An 18,935-nucleotide genomic window follows, 5' to 3' on the forward strand; every position below is an offset into this window, starting at 1 on the left:
CATTGGTGAAACGAGGAGGCTAGGAAAAAGAAGAGGCACGATTTTCATAAGCCCTTATTGCCCGGCTGCTGTCATCGTTGCCGAATCGCATGGATAAAAGAAAGAAGAAGAGGAGACGCTTAAGCACTGACGACAGTTTGAGAGATCCTTCTTCTGGTATCCCGTTTGCGGCTAATGTACCCCCTTCTTCAACCACCCTTCCTCCAGACGTTCTTTCTTCACCAACCGCGACTTCAACGTCAGAGAAAATCCGCGCGCCTCTACTTCTCTACCTTCCTCCCTTTTTTCGCTCCCTCTCAACGCCAGATGCTGCTAACTGCACCCTCCTGATGAGATCCTTCTCTTCTATCCTGTCTGTTCCGCTTCTCTTCCACCTTGGACTTTCCTTTCTTTCCGCTGAACCATCTTCACCGAGCAAACGGATGAAATTCTCACGCAACCGACCCTCTTCGAGATACGAAGGATCGAACTCCCTCCTACGACACCCACTTTGCACCCACTTTCTTCGTGCTACTCTCAGGTTTGCGGTTGTTTGTCTTTCGTTTCATAAGGATGGGGAAATATTTCAAGTAGTTTTTAACGCAGAAATGACCAGAAGGGTGCGGCGAACGAGGTAATTTTAAGGGAAGATGGTCAATAACACGGAAATTTTGCAAGTTTCGCAGAGTTTGGTGAAAAAACGACGGAAAATAGAGGCGTGCCGAGGCGCAAGCTCGGTGATTAATTAAAACGGAGGTTAATATACGGGTCGCGGCTCGGCTTTAAGAGCAATTCATATTGTCCTTCGGGTCAACCACGGAATACTTTTAAGCCGGTTCTCTACTGGAAAGAGTCAACGAGCTTGCCTGATTCTGGCCACCTTAATGGGGCTACCTAGCTAATTCCGTGAGAACTTAAATCACGGATCTCTGTGTGTCACGTGTACTCTCTTCAATGAATTTTTCACCGTCTTAACAAATGAGCCGGGAGAATCTATTATAGCTTATTCTACCGGTTCGCGACTCCGTTGGAACTTTGACCATTTAGTGTTAAGAGTATCGATAAAACGTTAATATAGTTACTATCGTCAAAGTTACTATCGAAACTTGAAATTGATACGCCATGGGCGATATTTTACGACCCTTTTACGCGAAGAAATCATGTTAGTCTTGATGTGTTTCAAACTCGGATGTTTCATTATGCGACAAGATCCTAATATCATACTTGATGATTAATTATAAATCAGACGGTAAAGTATATGGGAAAATTGAGTGACGGATATCAGGCTTCAGGTTACCATACAGAAATCAATTCCTTCTAGGCAGGAATTTACGTGTCTCCCACGGGATGACTGGAGAAAATACGAGCGTGTCAGTCCGTGACTGGCGCGTATCAATCTTTGAAGGATCAAGCGGACTTTGAAGAGCCGCTTAAGTCTGTGGTATCCATTAAACTCTCGTCGCTCGTGCATCTACGCGTTGCCTATGGACTTAAGCAAGTTTGATGAAACTTTTCCTCTTTCGAAAGAAAATTAGATGACGCGGAAGAGAGAGAGAGAGAGAGATAGTCTCTCTCCCTTCCAGCTTGCGAATTCTTCCTTCCAGCCTGCTGACGCTGAATTATGAATATTTCATATTTTCGCAAAGCATCCAGTGGCTGCTGTGTATCCTACCGTTCCAATGAACGATGAGCGGTTATTGTCTCTGGACAATGAATGTTCAGCAGTGATCGATGGCTGGATGTTTGGCTGTCGAGATAACACACGTACGGGTCTTGATTTTCGGGTGAAACGTGGGAACAGAGATTAAGGGATGTCCGATCCATTCGATGAATTATTTTGCGAAAATACTTTGTAAATGATATTATTTTATGTTTGCAGCTGTCGGAGCTCGAGCAGCGGGTCTTAGAAGCCGAGGGCCGAGCTGACGAGGCGGAGGACAAGGTGAGAATAAATTACTATCGCTCCTTTTGTAATAGATTTCCCCTTCTTTCCTCGCATTTCTCGGCCAGTAATCAAGGAGTGGTCAAAGCGCGCACAGTTGATCGAACTGTGATTAAAACGTTGCATGATTCGATGTAAATGATCACGTCGATTCGCAATTAACTAGACGCCGCGCCGTGCCGCGCCGGTGTCGTCAGTTAATTCTCGACAAACTGACCTGAGGACATTCAGGGTAAATAATTAATTTAGCGAGTAGTAACGATGTTCCTAGCTTTAACGACTCGCTAGATTATCTGTACCGGGTGTGTCGAAAAAAATAAAACACCCGAATATCTTTTTCAAAATTATATTAATATAGAAAATAAAAAAACACTTTACATTTGCATATTAAAATCGATACTGCGTTACCGACCAGAGGGAATCACCCTCCAAGGATCACCGCAGCTGGTAGCTAACACCCTTTGCTTTCCACCGAGTTTCTCATCGATTTTCTACCCCAAACTTGTTGTTCCCTTTCGTTTCCTTTCATTCGATCTTTACCGACTGTTACTCAAATTTTCCATGACGTACCAACTGCAGGCAATTGTATTTTGCAAGCTTTTCCAGGCGTATTGTCATGGTTTTCCCCTTGAAACTCAATTCCTTTAGACGTCGATGAAACCTGCCGATGGCAATCTTGTTCTACTTAAAATTCTCCTGTTTTATTGTTCTCCAATATTTCGTAACAACCCTTCTTTTAACTCTGGTATAATAACCCTTTGAATAGGAGTTTTCTAAATCTGGGATCGTTTAACATCGACGGTGGAGCAGGCGATATCGCGCGAGGGGAGCATTTTCTTGAACGTATGTATACGTGTATGGTTGGAGCGAAGGGTTTAAGTTGGCTCGTGTAGTAAGGAAGTTTGATAAGGGAAAATTCGGTCGGTAGTGGAGGTTCGTCGGGTGTCAGGGCGCATGTTACGTCGCATTGATTTTTGCGTTCGGCCCCGCGAGCAAGACGAGCCACGAGGATAGGAGAAAGACGACCAGCTGAAAATCCTGATAGACCAACGGGGAGGGCATCGGAGAAAGAGAGAAGGTGACAATATGGCCGTGCAACCGGCCGGCAAGAGCACCCTTTTTGTTATGATCTCGAAATTCGAGCGACGAGTCTAACGTCCGTGAACCACGTGCGCTTAGAACCCGGGTCAAAAAAGTGTCCGCGATCCTTTCTTCCGATTCTCGTCCACTTCTGCTCGCGATTTCTCACCGGCCAGTTCTGGACACACGTTCGCTCGACACCGAGGACTAAACCAACCGCCGTCTTGAAAACTATGGAGCTCGCCAGGTGACACCGATGAAAGGTAAACTCGCTATCGGACACAAGATATTCTCTTCTTTCCTCGATTCTGTGGTTAGGTGGATAACCGATTACCTAATTAAAACATAGGGTGTACCTTCAGTTTTTTGAATTCTCGATAGGAACATTCCATTGTTGTGTAAAGTGGTGGTTTCTTCATAATCGCATTTTGTCTGGTTAAATTTGTAGTAGTATCTGTACATTAGAATTCCTTGTAATTGAATCACGATAAAAGAGATCGAGAAGACGGTCGATAGGCAGGATAAGAAAGTGTGGCGGGAATAGGTAAGATTGCAGGGGAGGAGAGAGGACAATTTAGCGACACGGCTCGACTTAACGACTCGCTTTCACGGGACGTGTCGCGTATAGAATTGGCGTGTAGCCAATTCATGAGTAATCCTCGTTTCCCGTGAGCATCCCCGCAGCAAACGAAATAAAGGTGAACGCAGACGTTCCTTTTTCGCCACTCCCCCGAGCTCCTTTAAATATTTCAAAGCGTCCGTGGCGCCGGATTCGCTTTTCGTCGCTCCGACAAATCCTCTTTGCCGGCCGATTCTTTTCAACTGACCCTTCTAAAAAAGAAACGTTCAGAGATATTGTCTCGGCTATTACTTTTTCTCCACTGCAAAGTACTTTTCTTAGAAACTCTTGTTGTAACGTTTAGTTAGCCAACCCTTTGACGGGCGTGCAAAATTTTTTCATGATTTTGTCCCCTGACGAACGCGTCTGAATGAAGATTTCTGCATGCACATTAGCGGGCTGGTTTTGGCGGGAAGCCAACGCGATTCGACGTTGAGGTGACACCGCTTTGTCGCGTGCACGCGCACACGTGGCTTGGACCATCCTAAAAGGATAAAATGAAACCGGCTTCTCTTTTCGTTTGTAAACCCCTTAATTCTCTTTTCGCTACATCCCATTCGTCGTTTCTTCTCTCAACGACAAATCGGACCAATATTTTGTCAGTGAAAAATTTACCATTCGCGAACAATTGTTTCGATAACGATTGCTCGTGCAAAATCCTGTTCTCGTGGAAGCCTGGAATCCGTAAAACGGAGGATTTAAATTATTCTAGCTGGATGCTATTTCTGGATTCTCGGTATTTTGCTTTCGGACCTGCGCTCCCAAGAGACACGAGACGAATCGATAAATCTTTAGATAGGATTCGAACGTCTGCAAAAGTCGCCAGACGTTCGATCGAATGATGAACTCGTCGTCGGGGTCGTTGTCTTTGAACAGAAAACGTTTGCCAAGTATTTCCGATACAATTTGAGCTTTTATTCCCTGTCTCTTCTTCTTGCAAGGATAGTAAATAGATAAAAAATTGAAATAATCAAGATTATCGCCCGTACAATTTTGATTCTGAGACCAATCGAAATTATTATCATCTCTTGGGGACACCTAGAAATTCTTCCTCTGACAATATGCCGTTCCGCGTGGCGGCGACGAGCGCAGGCTTACGGGATACAAGCAGAGAAACAGATCGATAAATCTCAAGAAGAGACGTGGTCCTCCAACCAAACTGCTCTCCCTACCATCATCATCTTCGTCCTTTTCATCATTGTCCATTTCCTATCTCGTTGAATCTTCGAAATCATTAGTGATTTCCATAAAGGATAGTAGTAAAGTTCATGAAGATGTCTGATGCTGTCATAGCGGCACCGTGTTTGCTTCAGGGTGGCGTGCATGGACACGAGGAGGACCTCTACGAATTCTGCCATTGGCCACGAGCCAAACGTGACTCATCGGCTGTTGGAAAGCCCATAGCAAGAGTGTTTTAGCTGGATCGGTTCCGTTCCGTTCAGTTCAGTTCAGTTCGGTTCGATCAACGACATCGTGCACAACCCTCTTTTTTTAAAATAGTGTCTCTTCTCGTTATCCCCTGGAAGAGACGCTAAATCGTTTCGATTATATAGAACGAGAGAAATCGTGCTTCCTACCTTGGGAGTGTCCTCGAGAATCGAGGAAGAACCCTCGACAAGAACAAAGGGAAGGGTTTGAAAGAGGTCCTCGGATGATTCTGATTAACTACGGATCGGCTATCATGGCCACTCGAAATCTTGGTAAGAATCGTCTCGATTGTGTGTGTATTATTTCAAGTTTCGTTTCACTATTTGTTTTTTTCATGAAGATTGGAATTGGGTTAGGTAGACGTGTTCTTATTTTTCATCTCTTGTGCTTCGTAAGGGTTGCTGCACGTGGTTCCATGTGATTTGCGGTGATTCCATGGTGAAACATGGTGTACACTAAAAAGGTGCTTCGTCTTGCCAAAATACTGAACTGTTCATTATGCATCGATTGGTTGAAAAAAAAAAAAGGAAAGAAACCAGAATAATCCACGCGGTCTTTGACTCCCCTGATAAACGACGACAATGAACGTGAAAATGTAGCGAGTGATCGATAAGACACTATGAAAGCACATGTACATACACGAAGGATGGAAAACACATTTGTCCAGAGAATTTTCCCCCCTGGTGTATTGATTTTCTCGATACACCGTTCTCTCCCCTAGTGCCTGCTGGACGTTCAGTATGCCTACGTGTATCCCGTGCTTCACGTGAACACGATATCGATTTTTGACAGCTGCTGTGAAACGTTCCTAACCAGCAGCGTGTCAGAAAAAGGGGTGCACCAGGTCTACACGCAAATCTCTCCCTCTGCTCTCCCACCCTGTTACGCTGTTTACTCGACGATCCCACGCGTCCCACAACTGCCATGCTTCTTCGATCATGGACAAATTGAACTAAAATCAACATAGGTACACACCTTGTTGAGTTTCAATTTTCATCAATCGTAATTTCATTATGTGATCATTTAATGCGTGACAGAACGCAAATATAATAATGAACTATGAAGGATTATTAATGCTGATAAAATAAACAAGGGTTAATTTATTGATCAAAAATACAGATTACACGAGCAGAAATTTCCATTTGATATTGATGTAGGTACGGATGATGGAGGAGCGGCTAGTGAAGGGTGAATACTGCTTGAGCACATCCGGCGTTGGCTCTCCACCGCATTCGCTGCCGTCAACTTCCGGTACGCAGAATGACAAGATCGAGGACGTTCATTGTGCTTGCATCTCGAAGCTAGAGACACAGGTAGAGGAACAGGTAACAAAATTGATTTGTTTCAACTTTGTTATTCACCTTACATTATATTAAACGAACTTTCGTGAAAATTTCTGAAAAATTGAATCTTTCGCGTCTAAATCACTTTGCGCGCAAGTTAATACTGACAAGAATCATCCTGTCTTTCAGTTTCTAAGAATTTTTGTACCGTTGTATCTATGACGCGTCAGATCACGAAAAATGCGATAAAACGATTCGTCGAGTGAAATGAAGATAAAGCGACGATTCTCAAGTGCATTTGCACAATACTTGCAGAGACAGTTGCGGCTTCAAGACGCGAGGCAGGTAGAGGCAAAAGCCGCGAGGATTAAGGAATGGGTGACCAATAAACTAAGGGAATTGGAGCAACAGAATCAACACTTGAGGGAGCAGAACAACAAGTGCAATCAGCAATTGGAGCTATTGAGAAATCATATAACAAATATCGGCCTGAAACCACCTGTGAGTCGCGTTAACCAGCAGTTCCGTTTGGTCAGGCCATTACTAATCGTTTCGTTTCGTTTCAGGCACCCACGAGAGCATCCTTGTCCCTGGAAGTAGACTCAACGTTACGCAGACGATCGGAGAGCCTAGAGGGAACACCACAGGCGGTACCGGAAAGCGTGCAGAGTGCCGTAGCGGAGCCACAAGCAGGCACGAAACACCGGAGACACCTGTCCGCTTGTGGGACCATACAACGAGGAATCGCTACCACCAACATGGATTCAAGGTAGAATAACTTTCTACCTTAGCTTCAAAAATGCGTTTCTTGCCTTGTAATGCTCGCTTCCTTCCGCTTTTCTATTAGCCACCTAGCGTCGTCCATCAGAGCCTGTATTGTAATAAACGTCGTTGTAAACGTGTTTCGATTCTCCTTGGGAGGTCTCACGACGTGATAGCGGCGCCCGACTCTCGAAACTGTGGTACCCTGTAACGTCCTGAGACTTCCTGCGGGGATCTCTCAACCCGTATACTCTGTTACCTCTAAATTTTCAGCACGATACATGAGATCTCTCTTCTTTTTCTTAACATTCTTTCGTTAATTCTCTTAGTGATTTGAATGTACATTCGGGTGCAATATAGGCTTCTCTCTTGATTAAGAGTAAGTATAGGGGGAGAACTTTTGGGAGAACCTCGGGAGCGCTTCCCTCGCGCTTCCTCTTAATTAACAGAAGTCTAAACTACACGTGACTGTACCCATGTATCTAGACGAGTGCATAGCATTATAGCATTGGTGCTTGTTAACCAACTCCACCGTAGCGAAAGGGTTAATTAGTTCCCTGTTTTATGCTTGCCATTCTTTTTCTGCTCTAGCCTACTGTCTGAAGAGCTCGCGGCGGCGGTGGAGAATCTGGTGATGTTGCCAAACATACCAGGTGTCTCGGAAACGAGCAGAGATAGCGGAAGCTCGGAAGCTATACACGATTACGCGGAGATCTACACGCCTAGCAGGGAAGGGATGAATTGGGCTCAGAATGCACAGGCTCCTCGACCACCCACCCCGCCCTTACACCGATTTCCCAGTTGGGAGGCAAAGATTTATCAGGTATTTTAGCTGCTGTACATCGAAACGTAACGTACGGAGGCGTCGAATCGAGTGCACACGGAGGACACGTTCTTCGAGTTGTTGCGATTTGTAATAAAATAAAAAGGAGATTCTGTGATATTGTAGGTAGCAGACGGCGGGCTTGGCATTGGTCCACCGACAAACGAGGAATCCGCGCCTTCCACGATGACCAACACGACAAGCTCGTCGAAACATTCCCAAGCAACAGGACACAACTTGACTGCGCACAATTCCCAAGGCTACTGCGATATTTCGGTTCCAGTGTACGCAACGGTCAAGGGTAACAGTCTTTTCTTGAGGACTACTTTTAGATAAATTCCAGATACTGATTTATAATATCGCAAGTAACACTGTATCCCAGGACGAGCCAGTCAAATCAGGTCCATGCCCTTTGGCGACAGTTCTGACGACAGTTCAGACGGTGAAGAACATCCGAATCAAACGGAGACCAACACGAGAATTACCAATAGTTCCTCGGATAACACGGACTCCTCGCTTGGCAGCGGAAGTAGTCCATCGAAAAGCGTGAAAACCACCAGCAGTCTTAGTCCAGCGAAGAGAAGTTCCAGCGGTTCTCCCAGTAAAAGTGTGAAACGTGGTACGCTTCTCAAACGTCGTCGAGTACTTAAACTTTGAAAATTGTACAATCGGCAACTTTGAAATTATTTCACTCCCGCAGATACCTCGTTGGAATCTGGTCTGTCGGAAGACTACGCGATACCTCCTGACGCCCTTAGCTCAACCTCCCTCGAATCTAGTATGCCTAGCTTGCTGATGCGTGTCTCTGGCGAGAGTCCAAAACGCCAAGAATCTCTAGAAAAGACTGGCCACCTCGCGAAACTTGGTGGCAAACTGAAAACGTGGAGAAAAAGGTGGTTCGTGTTGAAGAACGGAGTGCTCACCTATTGGAAGAGTCAAAACGATGTGAATCGAAAACCGCAAGGACAAATTGTGTTGGACGAAGTGTGCAGGTAATCTTTCTATCGTTAACTCCATTTAGAGATGTAAGTATTAAACGGAATAACATCATAAACAACGAAGGGTGGCGTTTTCTAATAGGATAAACAGGGCAGAAGGCGCGGCTACGTTCGAGATAGCAACAGGCAAGAAAACGTATTATTTAACAGCTGACTGTATAGCGACGATGGAAGACTGGATAAGAGTTCTCCAGAACGTACAGAGGCGGAACGCGACGAAGCTTTTGCTCAGCAAAGAGGATAATAAACCGACGATACAAGGCTGGTTGACAAAGGTGAAGAACGGGCATGCTAAGAAGTGCTGGTGCGTCCTCATCGGAAAAATGTTCCTTTACTTTAAGTGCCCTAACGATACGGTAAGTCCTTCGACTTCCAGTGCCATAATAGTGACTGCAGAAAATGAATAATCTTGCGTATTTCTGTAGAATCCTATTGGACAAATAAACATGAGAGACGCGAGAGTGGAAGAGGTGGAGCATGTATCCGACAGCGACAGCGAGGAAAGGGACGCCGAGTGTCCTCACGAAAGGACGATCGGCATCTTTCCAACTCATCAAGGTCCTACGTATTTGTTGATGCCACACAAACAGGAAAAAGACAATTGGCTGTATCATTTGACGGTCGTTTCCGGTGGAGGACCTAGCGCGGGGACTCAGTACGAACAACTGGTTCAGAGATTGATGGAAACTGACGGAGATCCTAGCTGTGTCCTCTGGAGACACCCATTGCTGCTCCACACGAAAGAAAATATCACTAGTCCACTGACCAGCTTGACATCCGAAGCCTTGCAGACCGAGGCCATCAAGCTTTTCAAGGTTAATACATATTCATGATACACTTTTCGTGTTGAACGAGTTAATGAAATTTCTTAAGGAAAACAGAACTAAAGAAAAGAATATATTTTTCTGTGGACAGGCTTGCCAGTTGTTCATGTCGGTGGCAGTGGAGCAAGCAGGCATAGACTATCATGTGGTACTAGCGCAAAATGCGTTACAACAATGCTTAGACCAGCCTGAACTACAGTCTGAATTCATATGCGCACTGGTAAAGCAGACAAGTCGTCACACGCAACACCGTTTGGGCGTACAGGTAAAAAAGGCCGCCAGACTTGTGTCGCTGGGTACTGCGCGCGTTGTAAGTCCTGCTTATTGTTTAACAAACACTCTGAACCCTGGTACCATTTTTGCAGCTAATCAATCGTTTGCTGCTCAATTTTCAGTAATAAATATTTTACTTATCGGTTGAAAAAGAAACCACAAAATTATCGAATCAGCAGCAAGATAAAAGAAGTAAATTTTGAACATGTTTATTTGTTGCTTCCACGTTTAAGAAATGGTACACTGGGTACGCTTAGTCAAGTATTATATATGAAATAATCCAATCAATGTAGCGGTGAACTGTTTGTCTTTTCCTTTTTTATTTGTTGTTCCTTCTTTTTATGACGTCTAACTAATATTAATACAATACAAGCTGTCGTTTGTTTACCAAACCAATAATACTTGACGAAGTCTCTTTAACAAGAAAAGATTTTAGTTTTAACATTCATTCACATTTCATTTTCATTTGCTGCTTTACGTGTGCTATACCTAGGCTACTCTACATTCGCATGCGTTTTATTCAATTCTCTGTTAATTTTTTTTTTTTTAGACATCGTCGTGTTTTGAGTTTGTTTAATTTTATTGTGTATTTTGATATTTATACATGATACCCTGATCACCTGTACCCTGATACCCTGATCATGTGAGCCGAACATATTTCGACAATTCATTCCTTTTCATTAGAAAATCAAGAAATCTTTTCATTATCTTTTTTTTTTTGTTTTTCGATTCATTCGATCTCATATTCGTAAACGCATTAAATCATCCAATTGATCTGATTCGTTACTCAAATAGTCTTGTCAAAATACGTTCTGCGGCACACACACTTGCAGAATGGTATGTTGGTGTACATAAGAAACCACACACAGAAAAACATCTTTTTACTAGATTGATTTTTTGTTTTCTGTTACGTACATTTTTTTGCTCGATATAGCTCATTACAATATATATATATATATATACATATATATATTATTATACTCTGTTTTTTGAATGCTGCTTAGACGAATTAGTCCTTGATTATAATCCGGTCATAGACGGTTATTTAAGGAAATAAGAAACAGCTATAGATGCTCCTTACAGATTCGAACGTGTCCTGTCGTAGAATGCAATCACCAAGAAAGTTCGAAAGCTGTGTGCCATTCTGTTGGATACATAAGAATAATATGAATAATATGACATAAATAATAAATTAGAATAAATATGCTTTCGAGCTGTAAGGTAGACTCACATGGCCTATACAAAGAAAGATAAAAAAGCAACAGATGCGCTTCTCTCATCCACATTTCTCTTAATTCATTCAAATTTTTTTTTTTTACTTTTTTTATTTTTGACGATCCATGCGTTTTATTGTGATTAACATACATAGAGTTATGCGTTAATTAGTCCGATTTCAATTGCTTTATGATACTAACAGTCATATGACGTGTAATGATTCGAGTGTTCCATCGACCAAAGATGCTTCAAGTTTAACACACACACATATATATATATATTATTCCTCGAATATACTTCAAATCAGTCGTTTATTAATTAAATTTCTATGTGAACTATCAAGGTCTATTACGATTCTTTGAGATAAATATTATAAAGGAAGGATACGATAATGATGGAGCGCGATAACTATTGGAAAAGAAAATGAAAAAAAAAAAGAAAAAAGAAAGTAGTAGAATTAGGTCTGGTTCAGTCCAGGAATATAGTAGTATGCCAGCATACCATTGCAGCAGCTCCTCCTCTGCGCCACGCAATCGCTGTTCACCTGCGATACGCAAAGTCCCGCGGCAAATGGCAGCGGTGAAAATGCGGACGCACAATCGACGGCCTCCACTTCTCACAGTCCTCCGCTCATGCAGGGCCATTCGACCTCTACGATTCTGGACTGCAAAACTAATCCCGCCCAGTACGTTCTTATCCAGGGATGGCAGCTGCTCGCACTCGCTGTTTCACTTTTCCTGCCGAGAAATAATCGGTTACTATGGTACCTGAAGTTACATCTGCAACGAAACGCAGACACCAAGTGAGTGCCTTCTTTCTATATTCTCAATTAAAATTATTATGTCAATTTACCAAACGTTTTCTCTAGAACGGAATGTGGTAAATATGCAGCCTACTGTGAAAGAGCCTTGGAAAGAACGCTCCAGAATGGTGGAAGGGAAGTAAAACCATCTAGGATGGAAGTTCTGTCTATACTAATGAAGAATCCTTACCATCACTCCTTACCCCATGCGATACCAGTTCACTTCTTAAATGGCACATACCAGGTTGTAAGCTTCGACGGTAGTACTACGATAGAGGAATTTTTAAATACTCTGAACCAGGAAATTGGTTGTCGAGACGTGCATCAGTCTGGTTTCACGTTGTTTAGCGATGATCCGATTGAAAAGGATCTTGAACATTTCATTGATCTTCAAGCAAAAGTATGTATCCTATTAAAGTTCGTAATTGTTGAAATATCCCAATAAATTGGTTGTTATTTATTCCAGCTGTGCGATATAATTTCAAAATGGGAAACTGCTTTGAGGGAAAAGGGCTCGGGAAAGTTTGAAAATACTAGAGTGATACAATTGACGTATAAATCAAGGTGTTATTGGAGACAGGCAGCCAAGATGGAAACTGATAGAGAGAGACTGCTTCTGTGTTACCAAGTTAATCAACAGGTGGTACAAGGAAAATTTCCAGTAAACAGAGACCTTGCATTTGAGCTTGCATCGTTAATGGCACAGATCGATTTTGGAGAGTACAACAATGACAAAGCACGAGGAAGCGGGCCAGGAAGTAATCCCCATCACCTCGTTCTTCAAGCCCTAGACAAATTTTATCCTATACGATACAGGACAAACATCACTGCCGAACAATTGAGGTAAGTATCGCGTAAACCAAAATGCAAATATCGTTGATCTTAGAGAAGTAAGAATTCGGTTATTATCGTTGCAGGGAAATGCAAGAGAAACTGCAAGAAAAGTGGATCGCCTTAAAAGGTCGCAGTGTATTAGACTGTGTTCGCATATATCTAACTTGCACCAGAAAGTGGCCCTTCTTTGGAGCTACACTTTATCAAGCAAAGGTCAATAACAAGAAACTGTTGTATCGTTAAGAAACAATGTACATATACATATACAGATTGAATAATGCGGATTATTTGTTATATATTATAGTTAAAACAAGCTGAACCAATAACTGTTTGGATAGCTGTTTCTGAGGACAGTGTAACGTTACTAGAGTTACAAACAATGGCGGTGATGTGTCGTTACAACTATGCAAATATAGTCACGTTTGGAGGGTGTTTGGATGATTTTATGCTTGTTGCTTGCCCTGACGAAGGTGCTGCAGAACAGAAGCTTCTGTTTGCGCTTTCAAAGCCCAAGGTATATCACGCTATAATACAGACTTATTAAAAACAGATTTATAAAAGTAAGCTTCTAATTTGTTCGTATTTTGATAGATTCTGGAAATAACTTTATTGATCGCCGACTACATGAACGCCTTGGGACACGCTTTACCCGGTACTCCACAAATGAACACGTTAACGCGCAATGGATCTCACAGATCTATCAAATCGACTCTAAGACCTACCACTGGTTTGTAGAAACATATACTTTTCTATTTAACGCGACATTCTTCTTATTCGTAATCATTGTATCAGGTTCAAGCTGTCTTCCAACACAACCGGATATCTTAAAGTCGACACCAGACCACCAAAGACCTTAAAAAGACTGGTGCAAAATAAAAAGAAAGAAGCAGGGGAATATGTGGCTCTTGGTTTGTGGAAGTTTAATTCTGCCAAGGCACTAAATTTATATTCAAAGGTACTACCAAGCTGTACTATAAAAGCCCGCATAAAAACGATACACTGGACGATGCGCAGTAACGTAATGCGCTGTAGTTGATTTTAGTTGCATTTTTGTGTAAATTAGAATTGATGCTTACGAAGAAAGTTTATGTACATACCTGACAGCATTGAAACTCTGTGTAGTCCACGTAACGCGGATTAAAACGTGGGTGACTGAAGTAAATTGAAACGATCTGCAACACTGCCTACAGTAAAATTAGTATGTCTGAATCACATCGAATAGAGTTTCATGGAAAAGCTAAGCAATCGTGCTGAAACTTTTTGCTACCGTATTTATATACCAAATTCGAAACGTTTAGCGTAAGGTTAACTAAAGAAAAGCGACGTACCACGTACTATGTATATAATTAATCAAAGTTATTGGATGTTTAGAAGTCTAGTGAATGATGCAGCGATGATACCTTTGTCTTCGATATAAGAGTATGATGACGAAATTATTACTTCTTGCCAAATCGACCGCAAGCCATGTACGAGCTGCAATGAGAAATTGCAGTTATGAACAACAATGCACACGTGATCGTTATTACTACTGAAAATAAGTATGCAATTTTTTAAACGTTTCCTTTAAATACAAAATGCGTCGGACACGATAACTGTACTGTACTTACTGTTGGAAGTTGAAAAGACAGTTTTGATAGTTCTCTGGTGTTCTTGTCAGAAATCGTTTTCAATTAATTAATTATGTTTTACGTATCGGTTATTTTATCATTTCAAATCGTGCCCCATCAATGTTGAACAGTAAGTACAAACGGTATTTAAGTCTCTTTTAAAGCTCAATCGTAAAAAAACAAAAGATTCTTTATACGGAAAGTAACGAACAAAACTTACATATTATCATATTATTTTGATAACGGCTAGTCTCATATTTTATATTTATTTAATATTTAAGCAAATAAGTTTGTTTTATATAAGGACACGACCAAATAGATATAATGGGAACGCGTTTTCTTTAACACTTAGTATCGTTCCTGGGTAATAGATGTGCAGCGTTTTTGTACTAATTAAAAGATGATCCCGTCATATGTATAGAAGTTTTGTACTCGCTTGACGTGTCCTACATAACTAGCAAATGTCTTCCTTCTCTTTAGTACCCAGAAGTAAATAAAAGTTAAGGGTAGGGCTTTCGTGCAATACGTACAAGACTTCTATAATTTTGTAATTCCTGAAATAGGCTGAGTATGATTGTGCCTCTCTGAGCAGTATAGACAAAGTTATTCTATGCACGGCTTTGTTTAGCGCATTGAAGATTTATATAAAAAAAAGAAAACGATCGAACCTCAGATCACACTGGGAGCAGTACAAAGATATGCAAAAACGACATTTTGTCTTTAATTTTTATAATACGCAATAAAAATGCTACTATTTAGGTGCTTAGCACCTTTGTATTATGAAGCAGTAAAAGAAAGAGTCATTGATCTGTAAATATTACTGTAGGCTTAAGTTTTTAAGTATAGTAGAATGAGAAGAGGGCAGCTAATAAAAATTACAATTGTCATAGAAGTCTCCTGCGATCGTCGAGCTGTCTATGAATATTCTGCTAAGCCTACCATCTTACATTTCTATTTATTATTTATTCGCATAAAACGACGCGTAAAAGGCACGAGCGGTGTAAGCAGAAAACATTGTACTATTGTACAGGAAAAAAAGAAATAAACTGCTCGAATGTGCACTTTAAAAGACTATTTATTCAATTGAAGTATTAAAAACTTAATCACAATAATGATGATACTTATAGTTTCGAATGTATCGCAAAGCGTATCGCTTATTTTATGTTGCATCCATAAGAATGTGTTTATACATAAGTACATTTAATCCACTTCCTCTGGTCTTACAGGATGAGTTAGAGGTATTACTGATTTTTTCTTCACGTCTCTTGATAGTGCTTTTCTCATATCTGAAATAAAAATAAACAAATCAGTTTAAAAATTAAAAGATTTTATTGATTAACAATGTTCAATTATGTACCAAAGGCATCTTCATCTGGATCCCCGCTATAATATTCTAAAACAGTTCTATATACAATATATCCTAACTGTTGGTACATTTTAATTGCCACTTTATTACTAACTCTTACAAACAGATCTACAAAGTATGCCTGTTTCCTACAACAATATAAAACACATTAATATATAATGCTGCATTATTTAAATACATCTTCAGAGAACTTACTTTTCTGATACCTGCTCTAGGAATTTTATCAACATTGCAGCTAAACCTAATCTTCTATAATTAGGTGAAACTGTAAGTGCTGTTATGTGACCATGCCAATTCTCTCCCTGCCCTTCCGCCTTTCCCATGACTAAAATGTTTTAAAGAATGTGAGTTTTATGTTTACATTTAACAGAATACCACACAATATACAAATATAAACCTACTGTAACCCATTACTTCACCAGTTGGTGATTCTGCCACTTGAAAATATTCTGGCCAATGTGCCAAGTAATGTGTGTAAAAAGAAAGTCCATACTAATAAACCGAAAAATTAAAGGAAATATATGTCAAAAATATTTGATTGATAGAATTTAAATGATAGATGTATAATTGAAATTAAGAATAAAAGGATACCGTCTCCGTGAGGGGATCTAAATTCCTATACAAAAATTAAATTATTAACAAAGCCGGTAAACATTGTATTTATAGATTAAGAAAATCGCCTTTCCCTAAAATGTATATATTTCAAAACTTACACACTATTGAACTTGAATAAATCATTGCACGTAAAAGGTCTGAGCGTCGTCATCTTTTAAAAATAATGGATAGTTAAATAAATAAATCTAATATAAACACGACTGACAGCAAAACAACCAAAACTTATTAGCTAATTTCACTGGCTACAGATGAAGAAGACTGGACAAATCATTGCTTCCGCGGGGTTCCAGATACCCCAATATGATATATCGGTGTGCGGCCACCGGCGCTACGGGGTCCCTGATACCCCGAATACCATAATGCCGGTATGCAAAAATCATCGCTGGTGCTTCGGGGTCCTCGAAACCCCAAGATGATATATCGGTATGCAGCCACCGGGGCTTCGGGGTCCCTGACACCCCGAATACCATAATGCCGGTATGCAAAAATCATCGCTGGTGCTTCGGGGTCCTCGAAACCCCAAGATGATATATCGGTGTGCAGCCACCGGCTCTTCGGGGTCCCTGACACCCCGAATACCATAATGCCGGTATGCAAAAATCATCGCTGGTGCTTCGGGGTCCTCGAAACCCCAAGATGATATATCGGTATGCAGCCACCGGGCCTTCGGGGTCCCTGACACCCCGAATACCATAATGCCGGTATGCAAAAATCATCGCTGGTGCTTCGGGGTCCTCGAAACCCCAGGATGATATATCGGTATGCAGCCACCGGGCCTTCGGGGTCCCTGAAACCCCGAATACCATAATGCCGGTATGCAAAAATCATCGCTGGTTCTTCGGGGTCCTCGAAACCCCAAGATGATATATCGGTATGCAGCCACCGGGCCTTCGGGGTCCCTGAAACCCCGAATACCATAATGCCGGTATGCAAAAATCATCGCTGGTGCTTCGGGGTCCTCGAAACCCCAGGATGATATCGGTGTGCGGCCACCGGCGCTACGGGGTCCCTGACACCCCGAATACCATAATGCCGGTATGCAAAAATCATCGCTGGTTTTTCGGGGTCCTCGAAACCCCAAGATGATATATCGGTGTGCAGCCAACGGGCCTTCGGGGTCCCTGAAACCCCGAATACCATAATGCCGGTATGCAAAAATCATCGCTGGTGCTTCGGGGTCCTCGAAACCCCAGGATGATATATCGGTATGCAGCCACCGGGCTTTCGGGGTCCCTGACACCCCGAATACCATAATGCCGGTATGCAAAAATCATCGCTGGTGCTTCGGGGTCCTCGAAACCCCAGGATGATATATCGGTGTGCGGCCACCGGCGCTACGGGGTCCCTGACACCCCGAATACCATAATGCCGGTATGCAAAAATCATCGCTGGTGCTTCGGGGTCCTCGAAACCCCAAGATGATATATCGGTATGCAGCCACCGGGCTTTCGGGGTCCCTGACACCCCGAATACCATAATGCCGGTATGCAAAAATCATCGCTGGTGCTTCGGGGTCCTCGAAACCCCAAGATGATATATCGGTATGCAGCCACCGGGGTTTCGGGGTCCCTGATACCCCGAATACCATAATGCCGGTATGCAAAAATCATCGCTGGTTTTTCGGGGTCCTCGAAACCCCAAGATGATATATCGGTGTGCAGCCACCGGGCCTTCGGGGTCCCTGAAACCCCGAATACCATAATGCCGGTATGCAAAAATCATCGCTGGTGCTTCGGGGTCCTCGAAACCCCAGGATGATATATCGGTATGCAGCCACCGGGCCTTCGGGGTCCCTGAAACCCCGAATACCATAATGCCGGTATGCAAAAATCATCGCTGGTGCTTCGGGGTCCTCGAAACCCCAGGATGATATATCGGTATGCAGCCACCGGGCCTTCGGGGTCCCTGAAACCCCGAATACCATAATGCCGGTATGCAAAAATCATCGCTGGTGCTTCGGGGTCCTCGAAACCCCAGGATGATATATCGGTGTGCGGCCACCGGCGCTACGGGGTCCCTGACACCCCGAATACCATAATGCCGGTATGCAAAAATCATCGCTGGTTTTTCGGGGTCCTCGAAACCCCAAGATGATATATCGGTGTGCAGCCAACGGGCCTTCGGGGTCCCTGAAACCCCGAATACCATAATGCCGGTATGCAAAAATCATCGCTGGTGCTTCGGGGTCCTCGAAACCCCAGGATGATATATCGGTATGCAGCCACCGGGCCTTCGGGGTCCCTGAAACCCCGAATACCATAATGCCGGTATGCAAACATCATCGCTGGTGCTTCGGGGTCCTCGAAACCCCAGGATGATATATCGGTGTGCGGCCACCGGCGCTACGGGGTCCCTGACACCCCGAATACCATAATGCCGGTATGCAAAAATCATCGCTGGTTTTTCGGGGTCCTCGAAACCCCAAGATGATATATCGGTATGCAGCCAACGGGCCTTCGGGGTCCCTGACACCCCGAATACCATA

General features: G+C 42.7%; 2 protein-coding genes across 16 annotated transcripts in view; one reads left to right on the plus strand and one right to left on the minus strand.

Annotated features, from left to right (window-relative positions):
- Positions 1-15,538, plus strand: part of LOC114877328 (uncharacterized protein CG43867) — a 72,022-nt gene extending 56,484 nt beyond the window's left edge. For 7 of the 15 annotated variants that reach the window (XM_029189746.2, XM_029189744.2, XM_029189760.2 and 4 more), the window contains 18 exons: positions 1,859-1,921; positions 6,206-6,373; positions 6,647-6,832; positions 6,898-7,100; positions 7,685-7,916; positions 8,043-8,217; positions 8,299-8,535; positions 8,617-8,908; positions 8,979-9,270; positions 9,340-9,729; positions 9,830-10,048; positions 11,736-12,028; positions 12,095-12,428; positions 12,495-12,871; positions 12,946-13,075; positions 13,167-13,376; positions 13,454-13,589; positions 13,655-15,538. In XM_029189746.2, coding sequence (XP_029045579.1) covers positions 1,859-1,921; positions 6,206-6,373; positions 6,647-6,832; positions 6,898-7,100; positions 7,685-7,916; positions 8,043-8,217; positions 8,299-8,535; positions 8,617-8,908; positions 8,979-9,270; positions 9,340-9,729; positions 9,830-10,048; positions 11,736-12,028; positions 12,095-12,428; positions 12,495-12,871; positions 12,946-13,075; positions 13,167-13,376; positions 13,454-13,589; positions 13,655-13,719 — 4,002 coding nt within the window. In that variant the 3' untranslated portion in view covers positions 13,720-15,538. The remainder of the gene's footprint in view (positions 1-1,858; positions 1,922-6,205; positions 6,374-6,646; positions 6,833-6,897; positions 7,101-7,684; positions 7,917-8,042; positions 8,218-8,298; positions 8,536-8,616; positions 8,909-8,978; positions 9,271-9,339; positions 9,730-9,829; positions 10,049-11,735; positions 12,029-12,094; positions 12,429-12,494; positions 12,872-12,945; positions 13,076-13,166; positions 13,377-13,453; positions 13,590-13,654) is intronic. The other 8 variants (XM_029189752.2, XM_029189750.2, XM_029189754.2 and 5 more) reach the window with 8 other exon arrangements.
- Positions 15,527-16,704, minus strand: LOC114877335 (N-alpha-acetyltransferase 20). Its single transcript, XM_029189779.2, has 6 exons — positions 16,549-16,704; positions 16,427-16,451; positions 16,237-16,327; positions 16,031-16,160; positions 15,827-15,963; positions 15,527-15,755 (listed from the first exon to the last, which is right to left on the minus strand). The coding sequence occupies exons 1-6, from the start codon at positions 16,599-16,601 to the stop codon at positions 15,670-15,672; spliced, it is 522 nt and encodes a 173-aa protein (XP_029045612.1). The 5' UTR covers positions 16,602-16,704; the 3' UTR covers positions 15,527-15,669.
- Between the last annotated feature and the right edge of the window lie 2,231 nt (positions 16,705-18,935).

This window comes from Osmia bicornis, chromosome 6, assembly GCF_907164935.1.
Source record: "Osmia bicornis bicornis chromosome 6, iOsmBic2.1, whole genome shotgun sequence".
Lineage (NCBI taxonomy): Eukaryota > Metazoa > Arthropoda > Insecta > Hymenoptera > Megachilidae > Osmia > Osmia bicornis.

Bases quoted from the DNA above. Each gene is read 5' to 3' on its own strand.
- LOC114877335 (XM_029189779.2), bottom strand. From the start codon at position 16,601: ATGACGACGCTCAGACCTTTTACGTGCAATGATTTATTCAAGTTCAAT. The intron at 16,328-16,426 runs GTATCCTTTTAT...TCGGTTTATTAG, and splicing joins TAGATCCCCTCACGGAGACG to TATGGACTTTCTTTTTACAC. The intron at 16,161-16,236 runs GTAGGTTTATAT...AAAACATTTTAG, and splicing joins TGGTGAAGTAATGGGTTACA to TCATGGGAAAGGCGGAAGGG.